Raw genomic sequence first — 24330 nt, 5'->3', positions numbered from 1 at the left:
AAAACAGGGAGGAAGAATGGCATGATAAAAGATTATGATGAGGTAAAGGTATTTTGGAGTACATAAACATGAAAGTGGAAAATTTGTAGAGGGTAGAAAAATCAAAGATATGACCCTTTCTGTGTGAAATTGAGATGAAGCAGGGAAGTAACAGGTGGCATGTATGTAATGCTTAAACATTTACATTAACACATTTTATAAATATTATCTTATTTGATCCTCACCATGACTAGGGGAAATAGGTATTATTATTATTATTATTATTATCTAAGTTTTATAAATATGGATACTAAGGCAGACAGAAGTTATGTGATTTGCCTAGGGTCACACAGCTAGTAAGTATCTGAGGTCACATTTGAACTCAGTTCTACCTGATTCTAGGCATATATATTCAATAAGAGAAAGTGTAGCCAGTACTGGAAAGGTTTTAGAGCAAGACATGGTGCGGCATTAAGTTGAGGAGGTTGGAAGTAAGGGAGGAGTGAGCATCTGGGTATGATGGATGCATGTGTGTGTGTGTGTGTGTGTGTGTGAAAGAGAGACAAGGACAAAGACACACAGAGCGTCAGAGAGAGATAGATGGACAGAGACAAAAAGAGAGAGACAAGGAGAGAGGAGATGGAGAAAAAGAGAGAGAAACAGAAATAGAGAGACAGACAGATAGACAAAGACAGAAGCTCAGACAGACAAGCTGAGAGAGATAGAAATAGAAGCAGAGTGAGGCTCTGAAGAATGATAGGCACTATATGGTGCTCTGCCTGCCAGGAAAAAAAAAAAAAAGAAGAAGAAAAGAAAAGATGTGGCATATATACAAATGATTTCTCTCTTTCTACTCCTTTTTATCTTTTAAGATTACTTTCTCTCTCTCTCTCTCTCTCTCTCTCTCTCTCTCTCTCTCTCTCTCTCTCTCTCTCTCTCTCTCTCTCTCTTTCTAAATATCCCGAGCCAGCTCTTCACCTTACCCTGAAGGTTGAAAGCAACACTGCTGTATTATACATGTATTTCTATCTTTCTCCTTTAGTCAAACTTTTCCTCATGCTTAGAACTTCTTGCTCTGTGTATTTTCTAAACTGCCTGCAGCTCTTGACTGCATGACTTCAAATAGAAAGGGGATAGGGGATTTGCCTCTGAGAACTAAAATCCTCCTAAGGGGAAATTGGGTGGATCACAGAATCTTAGTGTTGGAGTAGCCTCCAGATTATTAGCCAGTCCCACCTGCAACAAGCAGGCACGTTCTTTACAAAGTCTACAAGTGGGATATCTAGTGCTGAAGACCTCTTATGAAAAGCAAGTCTCCTTCTCTTGAATCAGTCCATGATGTTCTGAAAAAGCTCTAATTGTTAACTTTTTTTTTTTGGTAATGAAGTAAAAACAAAACCTCCTTCTCTTTTTCTTTTCTTTTTCTTTCTTTCTTTCTTTCTTTCTTTCTTTCTTTCTTTCTTTCTTTCTTTCTTTCTTTCTTTTTCTTTCTTTCTTTTTCTTTCTTTCTTTCTTTCTTTCTTTCTTTCTTTCTTTTCTTCCTTCCTTCCTTCCTTCCTTCCTTCCTTCCTTCTCTCTCTCTCTCTCTCTTTCTCTCTCTCTCTCTCTCTCCTCTCTCTCTCTCTCTCTCTCTCTCCCCCTTCCCTTCCTTCCTCCCCCCCTCCTTCTCTTCCTTTCAGAAGACTTGTCCAATTCATGAATCTCTTTCCTAAGATGAGACATGCAGCAGGGAATGAGGCAAAACTACTCTACTTCAGAATGGAGTATGGTGGACCTGTCACATTCATTGTTTTGGACACTGCTTTAAAAAAATACATACATACATACATACATACATACAATATGTCACTATTTGACAAAAATTATTGGGAAAATCGGAAATTCGTATGGCAGAAACTAGGCACTGATCCACACCTAACACCCTATACCAATATAGGGTCAAAATAGGTTCATGATTTAGACATGAAGAATGATAATACAAGCAAATTAGAAGAACAAAGGATAGTCTACCTCTCAGATGTGTGGAGAAGAAAATAATTTTGGCCAAAGTAGAACTAAAGCATATTATGAAATGCATATATATGTATATATATGTATATTAGCTTTTTATTTTAAAAATGTGCATAGATAATTTTTACCATTCACCCTTGCAAAACCTTGTATTCCATTTTTTCCTCCCTTGCCCCTTCTCCTCCCCTAGAAGTAAGTAATCCAAAATATGCTAAACATGTGCAATTCTTTTATACATATTTCCACAATTATTATGCTGCACAAGAAAAAAGTCAGATTAAAAGGGAAAAATGAAAAAGAAAACAAAATGCAAGCAAATCACATCAAAAAAAATGAAAATGCTATGTTGTGATCCACATTCAGTTCCCATTGCTCTCTCTCTGGGTGCAGATGGTTCTCTTCATCACAAGACCAATGGAACTGGCCTGAACCACTATGCTCATGTCCATCAGAATTGATCATTGTGTAATCTTGCTGTTGCAGTGTACAATGATCTCCTGGCACTACTCATTTCATTTAGCATTAGTTCATGTAACTCTGAAATCATCCTGCTGATTGTTTCTTATAGAAAAAATAATATTCCATAATATCCATATATCATAACTTATTAATCGATTCTCCAACTGATGGGCATCCACTCATTTTCCAGTTTCTGGCCATTTTTCCACTACAAAATTTTTTGCATGAATAGATTCTTTTCCCTTGTTTATGATCTCTTTGGGTATATGCCCCACTAGAGACATTGCTGAATCAAAGGGTATACACAGATTGATAGCCCTTTAGGCATAGTTCCAAATTGCATTCCAGAATTGTTGGATCAGTATACAACTCCATCAACAATGTATTAGTGTTCCAGTTTTCTTACATCCCTCCAGCATTTATCATTATCTTTTCCTGCCATTTTAGCCAATCTGAGAGATGTGTAGTACTGTACCTTAGTTGCCTTAATTTGCATTTTTTTGATTAATAGTGATTTAGAACATTTGTCATATGACTGACTATAAATGGTTCTAATTTCTTCATCTGAAAATTGTCTATTTATCCTTTGACCATTTATCAATTGGAGAATGGTTTGAATTTTTATAAATTTGAGTCAATTATCACTATATTTTAGAAAGGAGGCCTTTATCAGAACTCTTGCATATAAAATTTCCCCCCAATTTATTGCTTTCCTTGTACTCTTGCCTGCATTGGTTTTGTTTGTACAAATACCTTTTAACTTAATATAATCAAAATTACCCATTTTGCATTTCATAATATGCTTTAGTTCTACTTTGGCCAAAATTATTTTCTTCTCCACACATCTGAGAGGTAGACTATCCTTTGTTCTTCTAATTTGCTTGTATTATCATTCTTCATGTCTAAATCATGAACCTATTTTGACCCTATATTGGTATAGGGTGTTAGGTGTGGATCAGTGCCTAGTTTCTGCCATACGAATTTCTGATTTTCCCAATAATTTTTGTCAAATAGTGAATTCTTGCCACAGAAGCTAAGTTCCTTGGATTTATCAAACACTACATTATTATAGTCATGATTATTGTGTCTTGTGAACCTAACCTATTCCAGTGATCAACTACTCTATTTGTTAGCCAATATCAAATGGTTTTAATGACTGCTGCTTTATAATATAGCTTTAGGTCTGGTACAGCTAGGCCACCTTCACTGGAATTTTTTTCATTAATTCCCTTAAAATTCTTAACTTTTTTTTTTTTTTTTTTTTTTTTTTTTTGCTGATGCAATTGGGGTTAAGTGACTTGCCCAGGGTCATATCTTTTTTTTTTTTTTTCCAAGATAAATTTTGTTATTATTTTTTCTAGCTCTGTAAAATAATTTCTTGGGAGTTTGATCAGTATGACATTGAATAAGTAGATTAATTTAGATAATATTGTCATTTTATTATATTAGCTCAGTCTACGCATGAGTACTTGCTATTCTTTCAATTGATTAGACTTTATTTGTATGGAATGTATTTTTTAATTGTGTTCATATAGTTCCTGACTTTGCCTTGGCAGGTAGATTCCCAAATATTTTATATTTTAAATGGAATTTCTCTTTGTAGCTCTTGCTGCTGGATTTGTTGGTAACATACAAAAATGCTGATGATTTCTGTGGATTTATTTTGTATCCTGCAATTTTGCTAAAGTTGTGAATTGTTTCAAGTAGTTTTTTAGTTGATTCTCTAGGATTATCTAAGTATACCATCATATTTGCAAAGAGTGATAATTTGGTTTCTTCATTCTTTTTCTTTTTTTTCCCTTATTACTAAAATTAACATTTGTAATAAAATATTGAATAGTAGTGGTGATAGTGGGCAACCTTGTTTCACCCTGTCTTATTGGGAATGGATTTAGTTTATCCCCATTACATATGATACTTACTGATGGTTTTAAATAGATACTACTGAGTATTTAAAGGAAAACCCCATTTATTCCTATACTCTCTAGTGTTTTTAAAAAGGAATTGGTGTTGGATTTTGTCAAAAGCTTTTTCTGCACTTATTGAGATAATCATATGATTTTTGTTAGTTTGATTATTGATATAGTCAACTATGCTAATAGTTTTCATATTATTGAACCAGCCTTGCATTCCTGGTATATATCCTACTTGGTCATGGTGTATTATCCTTGAGATAACTTGCTGTAATTTTTTTTGGCTAATATTTTATTTAAGATTTTTGCATTAATATTTATGAGGGAAATTGGTTTATAATTTTCTTTCTCTGTTTTGATCCTACCTGCTTTAGGTATCAGCATCATAACTATGTCATAAAAGGAATTTGGTACAACTTTTCTCGCTCTCCTCTTCCCATTTTTCCAAATAGTTTGCACACTATTGGAATTAATTATTCTTTAAATGTTTGGTAGAATTCACATGTAAATCCATCTGGCTCTGGAGATTCTTTCTTAGGGAGTTGATTAATATCTTATTTAATTACTTTTTCTAAAATGGGGCTATTTAAATAATTTGTTTCCTCCTCTATTAATCTGAACAATCTATATTTTTTTGTAAATATTCATCCATTTCACTTAGGTTATCAAATTTATCATATCCTTGGGAAAAATAGCTCCTAATTATTGCTTTAATTTCCTCTTCATTAGTGGAAAGTTCATCCTTTTCATTTTTGATACTAACAATTTGATTTTCTTCTTTCCTTTTTCTAATCTAATTAACTAAAGGTTTATGTATTTTGTTGGTTTTTTCATAAAACCAACTTTTAGTTTAAAAGTTTTCTTACTTTGAATTTTATTAATCTCCCCTTTTATTTTCATATCAAATTTGTTATTTAATTGGGGGTTTTTAATTTGTTCTTTTTTCTAGTTTTTTTAGTTACATGCCCAAATTGTTGATCTCTTTCTCTATTTTATGCAAGTAAGCATATAGAGATATGCTAAAGACTGCTTTGGCTATATCTCATAATTTTGGAATGTTGTCTCATTTTTGTCATTCCCTTTGATGAAATTATTGTGTCTATGATTTGTTGTTTCACCCACTCATTCTTTAGGATTAGATTATTTAGTTCCCAATTGATTTTTGGGAACTCTTTCCCTGACCCTTTATTACATGTAATTTTTATTACAGATAATTACAATTTCTGATTTTTTGCATTTGATTTTGAGGTTTTTTATGTCCTAATACATGGTTAGTTTTTGTGTAGGTTCCATGTATTGCCAAGAAAAAAGTATATTCCTTTTTGTCTCTATTCAATTTCCCCCCAAAGGTCTATCATATCTAACTTTTAAAAAATTCTATTTATCTCATTATTTTGTGGCTTAATTTTTCTACTTCTGAGAGAGCAAGGTTAAGAGGCCCCACTAGTATAGTTTTGCTGCCTAATTCTTCAGCTCTTTTCACTTCTCCTCTAGGAATTTGGATACTATATCACTGATGTGTACATGTTTAGTATCAATATTACTTCATTAACCTTTAGGAAAATGTAGTTTCCTTCTTTATCTCTTTTCATTAAGTCTATTTTTGCTTTTGTTTGCTCTGAGATCAGTATTGCTACTCTGATTTTTTTCTTTATTTCAGCTGAATCATAATAGAATCTTTTACCTTTACCCTGCACGTAACACTTTGCTCTAAATGTGTTTCTTGTAAACAACATATTGTAGGGATTCTGGCTTTTTAGCCTAGCTGCTATCTACTTCTGTTTTATGGGAGAATCCATCCCATTCATATTTAGAGTTAAAATGACTAATTCCTTATTTCTCGCCATCTTATTTTCCTTAACTTATACTTTTCTCTTTCCCTCTTCCCTAGTATTTTGCTTCTCACCATCACCTCTTTCAAATAGTCCTCCCCTTTATCTTATGCCTCTCCCCTCCTCCCCCTCCTTCCCCTCCTTCTCCTCCTTCCTCTCCTTCCCCTCCTTCTCCTCCTTCCTCTCCTCCTCCTCCTTCTTCCTCCTCCTCCTCCTCTTCTTCCTTCTTCTTCTTCTTCCTTCTTCTTCTTCTTCTTCTTCTTCTTCTTCTTCTTCTTCTTCTTCTTCTTCTTCTTCTCTTCTTCTTCTTCTTCTTCTTCTCTTCTTCTTCTTCTTCTTCTTCTTCTTCTTCTTCTTCTTCTTCTTCTTCTTCTTCTTCTTCTTCTTCTTCTTCTTCTTCTTCTTCTGTTTCTTCTGTTATCCCTTCTATTATTCTCCCTCTTTCCTTTCCCTTTTCCTCTCCTACTTTTCTATAGGGTGAGAAGTTTTTTTGTGAGTTAAATACGTCTGATATCCTCTATCTGAGCCAAATCTGATGACAGTAACGTTCACAAAATGCTCATCCTCCTCCCTTCTTTTCCTCAATTGTATTAGGTCTTTTTTGCTCTTTCATGAGATGTAATTTATCCCATTTTACCTCCTCTTTCCTCTTCTTCCAATCTGCTTTCCACTTCATTTTTTTTATATCATCACAGTAAAATCAGATTTTACCTATACTCTCTAAGTAGATCCATAGCAGAGATACAATTCTAAAGAATTAAGCATATCCTCTTCCAATAAAGAGATGTAAGTTTTTTAACTTTTAAATGAAACAGTTATTTTTTCTTTCCTTTTTACCTTTTTATGCTTCTTTTGAGTTCCGTATTTAATGAAAAAAAAATTCTGTTCAGCTCTGGTCTTTTCATAAGAAATAAATGAAATTCACCTGTTTGATTGGATATCCATTTTTTTCCCCTGAAAGATAATGCTTAATTTTGCTGAATAGTTGATTGTTGGCTGCAATCCAAGTTCCTTTGCTCTTCAGAATATCATATTCCAGGCCCTTCAATGCTTCGAAGTAGAAGCTGCTGGGTCCCAGGTAATTCTGATTGTGGCCCCTTAGTATTTGGATTCTATCTTTCTGGCTGCTTACTTAATTTTTTTTTTAAATGAAGCTTATAATCACACACACATACACATACACAACACAATAGAGTTCTCTGCCTAGACTCAGGAAGATTCATCTTTCAAAATTGAAATTTGGCTTCAGATATTAGTTGTGTGACCCTGGCAAGTCACTTGATCTCATTTGCCTCAATTTCCTCATCTGTAAAAACCCTAAATGGGATCATGAAGAGTTAGACATGACTAAAAATGAACAACAACAGATGTTCATATTAGTGTTTTTTTTTTTTTTTTGGTTGCGATGTCATATAATTGTACTGACCTTATAATTAACCAAATCATCAAGATAATTTTTTCATTCACGTTATCATATTGTGCTGCACTTGTATAATTTATGTTTCAAACAGAAGTGTAAAGATTCATAGTAATTCTTAACAAATTTTGTCTGACCATATTTGACCTACTTTTCTGGGCCTTAATTCTATTATACCACTTGCAAATTAGATAAACATACTAGCTATACTTTGTCCCAGATTACTGATAAACATGTTAAATTGGTTCAAGGATAGATTCCTGTGGCACTTTGCTACAGATCTCTTTATAGAAAGATACAATTCCAATAATTAGTTTTTTTTATTTTGGGGGGTGATGGTAATGTTTACTAGTTTTAATTTAATTGCCTAACTAGTTCTAAAGCCATCTAATTCTATTAGCATTCAGTCTATCTCATTCTATCTTGGTTATAAGTTGAAAATGAGAAATTTTGTCAAATGTTTGGCTGTAACCCAGATTACTTATGTTTGTATCATCCCTTGATCTCCACTTTAGCAATCCTGTCAGAAAAAAGGAAATATTGCTTTGATAACCACTGTTCCTCTAACCTTTTACTTTGACCTCTCCTACTTTCATTTGCCTCCTCTTGCACCTTGTATCTGGCTTCTGTGTTCTCTCCAGATTACTTCACTTAACTACTTGTCTAAATCTTGAATGATGGCATTTGAATTCTAATGACTTCTTTTAGCCTTTCCCCTTCACCTAGAATATATCTGGAACTTGATAATTCTCTAGATTGCTAGCATTCTCTTCTTTATTGATATTTTAGCTCAGCTGTCTTGTTTGCATCTTCAGGATGTGGTGTGGTGTGGCCTTAGAAATAGGGAATGGAAAAGACTCTAGCTATGAAGTCAGAATAATCTTGATTCAAGTAATTTTTTGGTTGTTGTTGAGTTATTTCAATCATGTCTGACTATTAGTAACTCCATTTGGAGTTTCTTGGCTGAGATATTGGAGTGGTTTGCCATTTTCTTTTCCATATCACTTTGCAGATGAGGAAACTGAGGCAAATTGGGTTAAGTAACTTGCCCAAGATCACATTGTTAGACTCAGGTTAAATTTGAGCTTAAGAAGAGGAGTTTTCCTGATTCCAGACCTGACATTCTATACAGTGTACCACCTAGCTGCTCTTGGCTCTTCCATTTGCTACTGAGTGATCTCGGGCATGTCATATAAGTATTCTGAGTCTAATTTCAAGGAATTGACCCCATGAGATCTCTAAGGTCCTTTCATGCTGCAGACTATATGATCTTATTACTTGAACAAGTGGGCCCTCTTTTGGTTGGTATATTGGCCCTACTTCTGATTGCCACAGTACAGCATTATCATTTCATAGTCCTCTCTAGTCCTTGAACATTCTGTCTTAAAATGTCCTGACAGCATCCCAGGCAATCTTCTCCAATTAACCTGGTGTTACAAATCATCTCACTTGACAATTAAGCTATACTTTTATGACTATATGCAAATATAGTCAGGTGAAGTGAATAGTTTAAATTTTCTTCTTTTAAAGCCCTCATTTTATGTTGTATCTCTTAATTTATATTAATAACTATAGGAAAGCAAGGTTTAAGAGCTATTTTTAAAAAAAAATCAGATCCAATTATATTGATATAAGGTAGTGTTGTCAATCTCAAAGAGAATTGGAGGCTGCAAATGAGGATCCCTGTAGCATGCATCTTGATTTAGAAAGCCACATATTAATATTATTCTAGTGTATTTTATTTATTTTGTTAAAATTTCCACTGGGGGCAATTAGATGGCACAATGGATAGAGTACTGCGCCTGGAGTCAGGAAGACTTATCATCCCGAGTTCAAATATGACTTCAGATACTAGCTATGTGACCTTGGATAAGTCACTTTACCCTGTTTGCCTTAGTTTCCTGATTTATAAAATGAATTGTAGAAGAAAATAGCAAACCACTCCAGTATTTTTGCCAAGAAAACCCAAATGGGAAGACAAAGAGTCACAGGCAACTGGATTGACTGACAAGTATTTCCCAAATTACATTTTGATCTGATTCTGGTTGCTATGTTTTTGATAACCTCCATGTATCAATTCAGATAGATCCTATAGCATAGTGAATAAAACACTTGATTTGAGTAAAGAAGATGAGTTCAAATCTTGCCTTCCTGCACTTACTAGTTATATAGATTTTTCTGGACTTTAGTTTTCTTATATGTCAGATCAAAAGATTGGATTAGATGGCATCTAAATCTATGCTCCTGTAACTAACCCAAACTCCCTCTTTGTCAAGATACACAATAGGGGAAAATGGGTTGATTATATAAGAGAGAATATTTAGAATAAAAGAAAATTTAGTATTAGATTTTGGAAGGTGATATTATTCATATCTGTAATAAAAGGTAATAATTAGGAAAGTTTGATAATTCAGCATCATCTTTCTTCTATTAAGAGAAGATTTGGGAATAGTATGGCCCTTTTGATTGAGTAGGGTTCTAGACTGATGAATGGTACCACAAAGCCAATTGTAACATCAGTTCCGCTGTAATGTTCTTTGTGTAGCTATGGATATATGCACATACACCTTATGCTGTTAAACTTTGCATTCTTTGCTTTCTTAAATGTTACCCCACAACTAATTATTCTTACAAATACTTAAGAATTCCCTTTTTCTGCCTCACAAAAAATTGGAAGGGCATACAGGAAAACTACCAAAAATACAAATAGCAAATTAATATAAGTATGGTGATCACCTTGAAATATTAATTCCCAAGACTACCTGAAAAATGACCTGAAATGAGAATAACAAAAAAGCATCCTGGTTCCCTTGTGACTATCCATATTATGTTTTTAAATAAATAATATGTTTCTGATGTGTTTTTGTCTGTGTATGTACATATATATATGGGACACTGAAATACTTTACCGAATTTCATGATATATTCTGCAAGGTGATTCAGCAAAGTACATATTTAGAAACAGCATAAAGCCATTTTCCACGGGATTGATGTTATAAGAACCTGACTGACCCCAACCTAAAATGGGTTATGTCAGTCTATTTCTTTCACTTGTCTCACTTTATTATGAAATACAGAAATGTCAAAGCAGGCAAAACAATCAGAAGCCAAAGGAGGATTAAGCTTCTAAAGATGAATGTCATTTCTCTGGAATACCAGCAAGGGGAGTAGTTACACTTTAAGAAGAGTTCCATCTTCATCACCACTAAATTATTCTATATGGAGCTTTAACAAGACCAAAAAAAAAAAAAAAAATGACTTTTGGGTGTAGCCACAATGGAAATGACAGATTGTTTTAAAGCAAGAGAAAAAGATTGGAAACCTTGACCCTCTAAATTACTCTGTGGCTGAATGAGGTGGGGATGAGGGGCAAAATACTCTTAGATGAGCCCATTAGAATAACTTAGAACATCATGTGACACAGACTGGGGAAATATGTGAGACTGGCTATATTTTTTTGCGTGTGATGCCACATTTTTTTCTTTGTTAATTATTACTGTACAAGAATAACATGCATCCTCTCATGCCCACATGAAAAATGTCAACAGCTTTATAGTTGTCTCTTCGGGGATGTGGAGATAATAGTGCCAGCATGCATAGAATATGCAAATTACGGTCATTTAAAAAAAAATTCAGGACAGTTTGAGAGTGAGCAGTGATAGCAGGAGGTATAATATCTTTCTGAAGAAAGGGAACTATTCCTTTTAAGATTAATTTATTTAGCAAACGTCTGCTGAGTTCTGCACAATTAGTTAATCAAATATGAAGTATTTAGTAAGTCAGTGTTATGTGCCAGGCACCGTGCTAAGTCTTGGGATATAGAGAAAATAATAAAACATTAGTTTTCTTCGAGGAGCTCTCTTTCTATGACAGGAAACAGCATTTACATAAAGATCTATAAAACACATGCAAATCAAAGAACATTTTTTGTGGGGGATGATACTCCTCACATTTCATGTAGAACGGGAAAGGGTCAGTATTGAAAGTGATGCTTGAGCACCGTTTTGAAGGAAAGAAAGGATTCTTAGAAACTAAGGTGAGGAGGAAATAGAATCTGTGTTTGAGAGTGGATCAGGCAAAGAAGCCATGCAGAGATGTATAAAGTATTCTTGAGGAATAGCAGAGACAGTTTGACTGGAAGAGAGAGTATGGGAAGAGGCATTTGTCTATGTTGAAGGAGTAATTTGCAGTCGGCTTATGAAGGACTTTAAAAGTCAAAGAGAAGATATTATTATTATTGTTATTGTTATCATAGAGGCTACAGGGAACTATTTGGAATTTAATGATTTAGGAGATGATCTACACTTTAAAAATATCACATTGGCAGCTGCATATAGGATAGATTGAAGAGCTATGAGGAAGGGAGAGCATACCATTCTCCAAGTGAGTGATTTTGAGGTCTTGATAGCCATGTGATTAGAGAGAAAGGAAACACATATAGGAGAAGTAAAAACAAAGTTTAGTAACTGATTGGTTTGGGGTGAAGGAGTGAATAATTAAGAACATCAAGGTTCAAATATGGTAAATTAGACAGAAATAGGAAAATTAAGAAGGGAAATGGATTTTGAAAAAAGACGAATCCAATTTTGGATACAGTGAACTTGAGATGTCTCCTAGATATCCACTTTGGAATATCTAATAGTCAATTATAAAGAGGCAGCTTGAGCTGAGGAGAAAGACTATCATTCAATAGTTTCATTTATGTTTAACTTATGACTTCATTTGGGATAAAGATACTGGAGTGGTGGTCATTTTCTTCTCCAGTTCATTTTACAGATGAGGAAACTGAGGTAAACAGGGTTAAGTGACATGCTCAGGGTCACACAGGTAGTAAGTGTCTGAGGACAGATTTGAGCTCATGAAGGTGAATGTTCCTGATTCTAGGCTCATCCCTTTATTTACTGTGTCACCTAATTGCCCCAGGAGTAAGATGTGGTGAGGCTATGCAGGGGTCCTCAAACTTTTTAAATAGGGGGCCAGTTCACTGTCCCTCAGACTGTTGGAGGGCCGGACTATAGTAAAAACAAAAATTTTTGTAGGCCTTTAAATAAAGAAACTTCATAGCCCTGGGTGAGGGGGATAAACGTCCTCAGCTGCTGCATCTGGCCTGCGGGCCGTAGTTTGAGGACCCCTGTGATACTGTAGCTTTGGTAGTCATCTGTGGAAAAATGATAATTCAACCCATGAGAGCTATTTGAAGTCACTGAGTGAGATAGCGTAGAGAGAATACAAAGTACTTTGCTAGACTTGGGGGTTGGGGAGACGACATAAAGCCACATAACCCAGTCCTTGTCTTGTGAGTTTATAGACTAGTAGAGAAACTGATGAATCAGCAGAACTTAATGTTCTAAATTTCTTTTCAAATTTCAAAGTTCATTATATCAATTCATCCTTATACCAATCCTTTAATATGACTTATAAAAGTAGAGGAACCAAGGCTAGAATTCAAGCCTCGATTATTTATTCTAGGGCTGTTTTCATCTTCCTGTCACAGATCATACAATCCCAATATAATGAGGAATCTGTCATCATAGGCAGTACTGGAGAGTCCAGGAGGGAAGTAAGTAGTTTAAACTCTCTTAGACAATTCTGGGATTTAGAAGTTTGGGGGCCTGAACTATGGGGATTATGCAATCCTGCTGGCAACTTGGATGAGTCTGGAGAGAAAATTTTTAGCAGTAGCAGGAACAGCTGTTTTCCTTTCCTTACATTTGGGAGCAGCAATGGGGATACAGTTTTGAGTGTAATGCATGTAACTTTAATTTTCGCTTCCCTGAACAGCCAAGAAAAAGAAAGATATACAGAGATAGACAGAGAGAGACACACATAGAGAATGACAGAGACAGAGAGACAGAGACAGAGAGACAGAGAGAGACAGAGACAGAGACAGAGAGACAGAGAGAGAGACAGAGACAGAGACAGACAGACAGACACAGACACACACACAGATAGATAGATAGAGACACACAGAGAGAATGTCAGAGACAGAGAGAGAGACAGAGAGACAGAGAGAGAGACAGAGACAGAGACAGACAGACACACACACACAGAGATAGATAGATAGAGACACACAGAGAGAATGACAGAGACAGAGTGACAGAGACAGAGAGACAGACAGAGAGAGATAGAGAGAGAGAGAGAGAGGGACAGAGAGACACAGAGAGACAGACAGAGAGATAGAGAGACAGAGACAGAGAGAGAGACAGACAGACAGACAGACAGACATACACATATTGAGAGAGAGAGAGAGAGAGAGAGAGAGAGAGAGAGAGAGAGAGACAGAGAGAGAGAGAGACAGAGACAGACAGACACACACACACAGAGATAGATAGATAGAGACACACAGAGAGAATGACAGAGACAGAGTGACAGAGACAGAGAGACAGACAGAGAGACAGAGAGAGAGAGACAGAGAGAGAGAGAGGGACAGAGAGACACAGAGAGACAGACAGAGAGATAGAGAGACAGAGACAGAGAGAGAGAGAGAGAGAGAGAGAGAGAGAGAGAGAGAGAGAGAGAGAGAGAGAGAGAGAGAGAGAGAGATTGAGAGTATGTCACGGGGATACACACAGAGAAAGAGAATGCAAGAGACCAACTGGAACCTTTTATATGCACACTTAGTTCTGGTTCAGTCTTCCCTGTATAATCAGTCCTTCTGACTCCTCAGCCAACCAGAAGGCTTTAAATCATCACACATTGCTAACCCTGAGTCATCACCGATGAAACCAGCTTCTGAAGTTTGCTCTATCTTGGCAGCAGGCAGGGAATATCAGTTATGCTTGATTTTTGCCACAACAGAATTCAAGTCTGAGCATCGAGGACTACACCCTCATCACATAATAATTTCATTACAATATTATTGTCCTATTATAGCCCTAATACTGGAAGAGGCCTCAGAGACCATGTACAACCCCTTCATTTAAAGATGAGAAAATTGAAGGCCAAAATGGTTAACCAATTTGTCACACTAATATTGACTAGAACAGGTGAAATTTGAACTCTGGTCTGCTGACTTCAAAACTAATGCTCTTTCTATTTTACAGAGGGTTTTTTAAACCATTAATTGTGTTGTTAGAGTAGTAGTAAGGAGTGGGCTCAATTATACATACTTACAGTTAGGTTAGTTGCTATTAACTCCAAACACATACTTTGGATTTCCTTCCAAACTCATTTTAGTCAGAGAAATAGAAATAACAACATGTATCCTAAAGAATCCTAGATATCCCCCCCCTCTTTTGTAGATTATTTTTGGGAATTATACCTATAGAATGTTTAGGATTCCTAGAGGTATCTTCTGTACTTTGAGGTCACATAACGACAGGGGCATTTAATGCACATTTACAACATCACTCCTCCCCCATTGTGCCTATGTGTGAGTAAGGGTATATAAAGTTCAGTGATTTAATGGAGGGAATGGTCAGCTATTGGTAGCATCAGTCTCCTTGGGGCACAGGAGCCAGTGAGTTCACATTCCTCATTTTTAAATTACGACGGGACTGCATCTTCTTAACAAAACCATCCACTGTACTCCAAGAAATACTATGCTGTCAATATGTAAAAAGGTATTACCCTTGAATATGTGGGTCCCTTTGCTGGTACATAAACTCTGCTTCAAGATTTCCTTCATGAATGCAAAGGAACATTTCTCAGTTCACTGACCCTAGGAAATGATTTTAAATTACCTTTACACTTATGAAATAGATGGAAAACATTTTCCAGCACTTGTAAAAGCAGCTTCAGGAAAGCAGAGGGACCAGAAGTTGGCAAACTCGTGTTTCAGGCTGTCTCTAACTTCTTTTGAGATTCTCAAATCATAGGGTTTCAAATCCTGTGATTAAAGAACCATAGATTTAGAAATGTAAGGGAGAAGTGATCTAGTCCAACTCCACTTTTACAGATGGGGAATTTGAGGTTTGCAAAAATTAAAAGACCTGTTTTAAGGTCACCCGACCACTACAAAACAAAGATCTCAACCTGGGCTCTCTGGCTCCAAATCCAGCACGCATATCACCCTACCATGGTGCTTTCCTGCAGTGTTTCTTGTTGGGTCTGAAGAAATTGACTATTGTTTCAATATCATTAATTTGCATGACTTTCACAGAACAATAAGAAAATCTCAGTACTGAAATACTGCAGCATCTTGGGACTAGACCCAAGGTTGTGTGCCTTCATTTCAGTCACTATGCTTGAATTTTTTTACCTGTATAGGAAATACTACTACTTGTCCTCAACTCCACTGGGATAAAATAAAACCTCAGTAAAAACAAACAAATAAACAAAACCAGGATAATTGGCATTGGGGAGAAATGTGAAAAGAATAGAGGACCTAGAAAAATACCTACGCAGGAAGTTGTGGTGGCTGTTTCAAAATCTACATGAAATTTAGAGTACTGTAAATACTGTACGGCAAATAAAATTCTTAAAACGGAAACATTTTAAAATGCAAAGGACTTTAGTGCTGCTGTAAGCCTCTCTACCTTGACTGCCCTCTGAAAACCATGGAATTGCTTGCTGGGACTTTAGCTACTGCTGTCCGAAGATACTGAGATTGGTGAGGTCTTGACATCATTTCTGATGTTCTATCCTTCACACCTGGGAGATAGTGATGGAAATCATGATGGAAGCACCAGTTAAAACAATCTGTCAGAGGTGTCTGCTTCATGCATCATTTGAGATCCTTACAGGTCTCAGAGTATGGAAGCACAGTAGAAACGAGTTGAGATTTAACCTTGAGACTATAATCAGTGATGGAATTGGCAGTCTTGGTGTCTCTAGCCAGCTGAATGATATGCCATCCTATCATAATAAGATACCAGCCACTCCACAAACCTGAAGACATTGTGACTCTCCTTTTTTTTCCCTCTACTGTGCCTACCTTGAATGTGTGTGATTATCAACAGGAAAATGAAAATGAAGTTACTAATAAAATCACTCAAATGTTTGAAGTCACAAAAGAAATGTGGGAAGGTTGAGGATTACTGTAATTTGGAAAGTGGAAAGGTAAAAAAAAAGTGTTCTTATTTACATTTTTGTTGTTCCCTTAGCAAACCTAGAATGAACATTGTGTATGTTACAGTGGTAAACAAGAGAAGCCTAAGAAATCTACTTGATTAAATTTTTGGGTATGGAAGAGGGCACTTCTCAGCAAAGGGCTAGAATGTATGTTTAGGCTCACAAGAATAATTCCCTTTTAACAAAAGTCTACACACTACAATCTCATCAAGTTAAAGGTGGACAACTCATCAAATTGATGAAGATTATGTAGATCATCCCTGAAGTATGTACATCCTACTTAGGAATAAAATAATGGGAAAAGGGAACATGATGGTGGGATTTCTATGGCACTGTAACATGACAGTATATTTGGCTAAGACCTTTAAGTTGGGAGGTATAATACTTTGTGATAATGGTGGGATAATTGCAAGGGTAAGTTGAGATTTTTTTTCTTATTTCAAGATTTTTCTTGAAGTGAAGTCAGAAGGCTCAAATCTTACATTTAATTGCTCAGTTCTTTTTAATAAACCTAGAATGAAGATTGTGTTGGTAACAGTGGTAAACAAGAGAAGCTTGAGAAATCAATCAGATTCCTGATCTCATTTTGAAGTAGATTCATTCAGGATAGAGTTCAAATCTCACGTCTAATTGCTAAGTACCATTTTACCAGTAAAACTTAAAATGATGAAGACATTTTTAACCATAGTTAGATGGAAAAGTCATATGCCCACTATAAACATTGCTAAAATTCACATTTATCATATGATGAGTTTTCTGCAGGTTAAAAATAGAGACAATAGGGGCAGCTAGATGGTGCAGTGGATAGAGCACCAGCCCTGAAGTCAGGAGGACCTGAGATCAAATCTAGCCTCAGACACTTAACACTTCCTAGCTTTGACCCTGGACAAGTCACTTAACTCCAATTGCCTCAAAAAAAAAATGAATAGAGACAATAGAATATGTTATGATAAAATCTCCTGGGGTGTTTTATACAGAAATTATTTATTTCCATATTTCACATATATTTTATAGAACAAAAATTTCAGAAGCAAAAAAAGACACAGGTTGTATGAGAGGAAAGTCAAGGAATTAAAGCTGTCATAAAGGACCTTTTACATCTTGAATTTTCTTGGTTACCAAATCTTTGTCTTATTGGGCCTGCAGAATCAACAGAGGCCTAGTTCAATCTAACTACCAGTGAGTACATAAAGGTGATACTGAATATTAAATTTTAACATCATGTTAGTCAGGGATCAAATCTAATTCTTGGAAAAAAATCCCTGATATTTCTCATTCCTAAAGACAACAGCATTATCCTGTTTGCAATTGGTACAATCGTCTTAGCATGGAAAAAAAAAAAAAAGAGAGTAAATAATGGGGAAGATATTGCTTGGTAGTACTTCCTTTACTGCTGCCATTTTTGGCATGTTTATGATACCTCCTAGCAAATCAAATCCTCTCTCTAAAGCAAGTTTAATGACTGCTGAGATGGATCTTGACAGCTAACCTTCCATGATCCCCAAGGGCTCACTCACAGCCAGGTTTGGCTATTCCAAAGGGCAATGGGCTGTGAGAGAAACCTTAATATTTTCATTTTCTTATGAGGGCGATAAGGAATAGTCTGCTCTGCCTGTACATAAAATATTGTGGAAGTGGATCACTGTGTAAACCTTAAAGTACTGTGCACAGATAAGCTATTAGGACTATTATTGTTATTATGGCCAACCATATCAGTGAGTTCTACATAGCTGCCTGGTATCAAATCTTGAAATAGGTGGGAAGGGTAAAGGTTTAAAAAAAGTTTTAAAAAAGTTTAAACTCTGCTATATTGCTTCTAGATAGATAGTATCTGAGATGTAATAGAAAGTGCACACACATGGAAAGAATCAAGAAGAATTGATATCTAAACTGGGATCATTTTATGACGTTCTCCCAGTGGTCATCCAACTTCTGCCGAAAGATCCCTAGTCATAAGCGCTAGTGAATGGTTATTCAGCTGCTATCCCCTTCCCCTTCATGCCTTAAATGGGCAGAAGAGGCGTGATCAGAGTAGCAGACAAATGAAACAACATTCATTTATCTTTTCCCCAAATTCAAAGTTTGCCTGTCATCTAATAGTTTTCTCGAATTGCATTGTGAAGGTCGCCTGACTAAGAGATCTCTTTGGCAGATAAAAAAAGCATGAAAAAGACACAGGATGCAATTACCTTGAATAAATATTATTTTTTTTCCTATAAGAAAATACTGCAATCCAGGGGATCAAAAGCACCAAGTCAGCATCAAAAATTAGAATTTATCTTTAATACATTTCCCTAATGTGAACATAAGGAGGTGATACATTTCATATTAGAAATGTAATGGTTATCTACTATACACTACTATATCACTAATTGTGCTAAAGGGGAAAACTAGATTGACATTAGAAAAAGTCAGCGCTATGGAAAGAAATTTGTCTTCAAATTTCTATTCCACTGTTTCATTCACTGTATGGCAGAGATTGGGGATTTCAAAGGCTATGTCTGGGAAGCAGAAACAGTGGAAATTTTTAGAAAGCTGGGAAGGATTTGAGTATAGTCTTAGTCATGTTCTATATCTGCTGAGTATCAGGTTGGTCATTAAAAATGATGAACTCTATGGTCATGGAAATTCATAGCTTCTTTCATTATCTGCAATGATGGTGGTTGACTCTTAAGAAAAAGGTAGCAGAAGGTGTTTAGAGATTGCATATTTTCATGATATTTAAAATGTATAAAAACATTGAATGTTGTTTCTTTAAATGTGAAATCCTTGCCCCCAAACCAAGTTGACACATTATTGGAGGGCCTGAATCATATAAGTATTGCCATCTTGAAATGAAAGACAGAAGAAAAAAAGGAAATTATAGATAAAGGGTATGGCGGCCTACAGATTCTATATGTTAGACAGATAAAGGAATTACAGAATTGGTCTTATTATTAGCCTAATGGCAATCCCAAACTCCACAAATATTTTTAGAATATTTGATCATCTTTATTTGTAGTGGTCAATAATATTTGGAATTCAGGTCCTATTATCTATTACAAAGCATGAAGAAGTAGAGAAATTCTATGAATATGATATTCTCTAAATGAAGTCAGCATTTCTATTAATACTTTAACTTTAATGTGAAGATGGACATGGAGAAAATAATGAAAACTATGTCAGAATTAGGAAATGGAAATGACTCAAAATTTGCCTGTATGTGATACCTATAAGACATAAATGCAAATATAGAGATAAAAGGCACTGGGCATGACAAATACAGAACAACATCATAAATAAAGAGACTGATTATATTTTAATTGCCAGTAAACAACTTATCAAAATAACACTATTTTTAAAAGATCAATTGAGAAAATATGAGTGTTTATCAATGTATTCCTACTTTGAAATCTCCATTTTTTGCAAAACCATGAATTGGAATTACTTAGTAATGATTTTCAATTTCAGACCACATTTCACCATTACATCTCTTATTGAAAATTGTGAGGAATATCAGACCCCATTTCATTTATTTGTTAGAGAGTATTATTTTAAAAAATTCACTCTGTTGATTGAGACTGGTTTAAGACTTTCCTATAACAAGATATCACCCATTTGTATATTAAAATCATATGAGATTTTTTTTAGAGATGAAAAAAACAGCAGAAACTTTGTTCAATTGTTAATGCAGATCAAAGAAAGAATCAATGAGGGATTCAGATGGTCCCCAAAGGTATTCATCAATGCCATGAAAAATGTATTGCACAGAAACTTATAGATGGTGATTTCTTCCAAATGTTCCTATTTTCAGGTGGCATTGTGTTGCTTGCATTAAGCCTTGAAAAATCATAGAAGATCACAGTGATGTTAAATACTCAAAATTCAATTCACACATGAAAAAGCACATTCATAAAAATTTTTATTTCCTAGACCATGAAATGCAATTGAAAGTTTGTTGAAGAAATCTATCAGTAAATATATCCTAGATATGCACTGCAGATGGTCAGTGAGTTAGGAGAAGGATTGAATAGGATCTTAAATGAGAATGAGCTGGATTGCAATTGGGGCAGGTAGGTGGCACACTAGATAAAACGATGGTGGGTCTATTTAATAGATTATATGATTGTAATAGTCTTTGCATTTTGTGTCTGTAATTTGCCAAATGAACTTATAGAAAGTCCAGTGGAAACCTTTAGCCCCGACCAAGATGAATTATCTCAATTTCTGAAGTGATATAAAGATGTTTCTTTGTTAATGTGGACAGTTTATGGAAACTCATATGAGAATAAAATTTATTTTCCAAAGGATATAAAACTTCATAATCTTTGATCAAACAGTGCCACTATTGAGTCTGTATCCCAAAGAGATCATATAAGAGGGAAAAGGACCCATTAATGCAAAAACATTTGTTGAAGCTCTTTTTGTAGTGGCAAAGAACTGGAAATCATCTATTAGGAAATGGTTGAATAAGTTATGGTATATGAATGTAATGGAATTTTATTGTTCTATAAGAAATAATGAGCAGATTGATTCCAGAAAAGGCTGGGAAAAATTACATGAACTGATGCTGAGTGAAGTGAACAAAACCAGGTGAATATTGTACACAGTAAAAGAAAAATTATGATCAACTATGATAGACTTAGTTTTTTTAGCAATACATTGATCCTAGACTATTCTAGTAGACTTGAGAGGGAAAATGCCACCTGCATCTAGAGAGAGGACTATGAAGACTGAATGCAGATGAAAGTATACTATTTTCATAGTTTTTCCCTTTTGGTCTGATTTTTCTTGCACGACATGACAAATATAGAAATATGTTTGAATGGATTGTACATATTTAACTTATATCAAATTACTTTCTGGAGAAAGTAATTTGGAGAGGAGGGAATTTAAAGAAGGGAAGGAGAAAAAATAGGAACATAAAATTTTACAGAAATTAATATTGAAAATTATCTTTACATGATTTGGAAAAATAAAATACTATAAAAAAAGATTGCAGTTCAAATTCAGATTATTGAACATTGGATATAAAAAATAAAATGTGCCAAATAATGCACTCATTTAACTCATCTAGGCAGCTCCTTATATTTAAATACTACTAAGATTACCTTGATTTTTTCCATTTACTTTGATTTTTAAAATATTCAAATTGTCCTTTTTTTAGGGTTTGTATATGAACTTTGTTTCTTTTATAGTGCCACCTACTTAATCTAGCTCTCTTAGGTGTACTACAATTATGATTTCAAGCGACAAAACATCATTGTAAAAGTGACCTGAAAAACCAATTATGTTCATTTTTAGCTATGCTATCTTTGACTCAAATAGTTATTGAGACTTTACTCACTGATTCTGGGTGCAGGTTGGAAATAGTTTGTTGTCCTCAGTTCTGAAGAGAAAGGGAAAAAAATCCATATATTACTATTGTGAAGCACTCATTTTTCATATCCAAAGTAAACTTGAAAAGGTTTCCCTACTGAAAACTGCAGAGAAACATGATTTTTTAAAAAAGAAGGAAAATAGGAGAAGAGAAATAGGAAGATAGAGTTAATCAACTGTGTTTTTCAGCTAATTCACAGAAGGATATGAGTTTTATGTTTATGTTATTTACAAGGAATAGGATACTTGGAATTAGTAACAGAAATGGAAACTATAGAGTTATATGAATGAGATATAAATATATTGTCAATAATAATAACATTATTATCATCATTATTGTCACAGAGATTTACTCAAACCTCCTTTGATTAATCTAGTATTTTTTTTACTCTACTTCTTCAAGAACCTAGAGACATCATTTATTTTGATCTCTGACTTCCTAAATCATTTTTGTCAGGTGATTATTTCTTCACTTATTGGATGTTTCTAAGCACAGAGCTTTTAAAGTATTATATAATAGAAAAAATGAAACAAAGCAAAACATTGGGCATAGATTTAGAAAACCTGGAGCTTGAGTCAGCTCTTCCATTTTTGAGTTGTATAACTGGACAAATCACTGAAATTCTCCGGGCCTTGATTTCCTCATCTATCAAATAGGGATAATACTTTACTCAACAAGCCTTTATTGAATATTTATTATGTATCAATTGATTCTGGATATAAAAATACACCTGGATTATTTAGTTCACAAGTTTATTGGAAAGTTAGGACTTTGTAAATTGTAGATCTATCCAGATAGGTTATTATCATCATAATTATCATTAATATTAAAGATTTTCCCCCTGATTCTCCTTTGTTAGTCCATTTTTTTTTTACTCCAGTTTTCCAAGAAATTCTTTTTTGGCTAAATAAAAGTTATTTTTTTCTTTTATTTGAGCTCCTTGTTTCATAGCCCTAGAGGGCAATCACTCAAAATTTTCAAGGCAATAATTCCCATTTTGGCTTTTTTTTCGTAGACCAGAAAACTACAACTCCTATAACCTTTCATTAGAAAAACAATATTCTATCTTGTTGAAAACTTCTACTTTCCTGACCATACCTTTTTTCACATTCTTTATGTTGTTGTTGACCCAAACTAGTCATTGCATTCTAACAGAAGTCAGACCTCTCTGGTGCAAGAGTTATTTCCATATTTTTGTATGTTATATTCATTATTTTCCGGCATCATTTTGGTTTTTTCCCCCAGCAGCACAATATTATGGACTTATTTAGCTGTGATCAAATATAATATCTGTTTCCTGATCTTTCTTTCTGTTGAGTGCTTAGCCAATTTTTTATTAATTTATATTTATCCTATCAAATGCCAATCTATACTTCTAATTTAAAGATATTCTGGTTGTAAAAGAGAAAGAATAATTGAAACTTTAAAAAATATTATATTATTCTTTTTGCAAGCCTACATGACTTAGCAATATTTGCTGCAATTATTCTGAATGTATTTGTCTGTCACAAGTAAGATATTGAATAAAATAGATCATCATGGAACAGATTTTGCTACATATATTACTTTCATTCCACAGCCTTTCACTCCACCTCGACAGGGAGATGACTATTTTACCAGAATATCTTCTTGCCTTCGTATTGCCGACTTGCGCAGTGACAGACATCTCCACCCTGACACTTTCAAACACATGCTACTTAGTGAACCCTTGGATTTTTTTCACCTCATAAGCATGCTGCCACCATTTTCAGGTGGATGATACTGATCTATGTCTCTGGAATTCTTGTGACACTCAACATACAGATAAAAAGCAAACTCTTTGAGATTTGAACTATACAGGAGGAAATACCAGAAAGTTATAATGATTCACACATATGGACAGAGAAGGAGGGAATCCAGCACCATCTGTAGAAGTATTCTGGATTCATGATCCTATTCCAAATTCTTGAGCTTAAAACTATGACCATGGCACCATAAAATTGTTCTGACTTAAGTAGAACTTATTGGTTAAGAATAGTTATCACCAATATCTGGCCCAGCTTCTAGTTTACCTTATATGTCATTTTTTCTAATGAATAAAGCTTTAGAATAAATACAAATAGCTCTCCCAGGTCTGTGACTGGCTGCTTTCACACTTCTATCTTACATCCTGCTCCTTTATGAGTCTTACTGCTTGGGATACTAAACTCTCCCTATACCAGGGATTGTGGCTCCTTTCATGGTATTCCTGGAGAAATGATTGATGCCTTTATGCAGACTGATGTTGTGATGATTGTGTTTATCCATTCTGTACCCACTTGAGAACTTCCTTCTCTGTTTTTCCAGTAGTCCCTCTTTTCTTCCTCTCAC

General features: G+C 34.8%; 1 protein-coding gene across 2 annotated transcripts in view; it reads right to left on the bottom strand.

The window, feature by feature from the left end:
- The window catches only part of CHST9 (carbohydrate sulfotransferase 9), a 285604-nt gene that overhangs the window by 117195 nt on the left and 144079 nt on the right, over window positions 1-24330 (bottom strand). For both annotated transcript variants that reach the window (XM_051970304.1, XM_051970305.1), the window contains one exon: window positions 21949-21990. In XM_051970304.1, coding sequence (XP_051826264.1) covers window positions 21949-21990 — 42 coding nt within the window. The remainder of the gene's footprint in view (window positions 1-21948; window positions 21991-24330) is intronic.

This window comes from Antechinus flavipes, chromosome 1 (assembly GCF_016432865.1).
Source record: "Antechinus flavipes isolate AdamAnt ecotype Samford, QLD, Australia chromosome 1, AdamAnt_v2, whole genome shotgun sequence".
In the NCBI taxonomy this organism is placed as follows: domain Eukaryota; kingdom Metazoa; phylum Chordata; class Mammalia; order Dasyuromorphia; family Dasyuridae; genus Antechinus; species Antechinus flavipes.
This window is presented reverse-complemented; position numbering and strand designations above follow the sequence as displayed.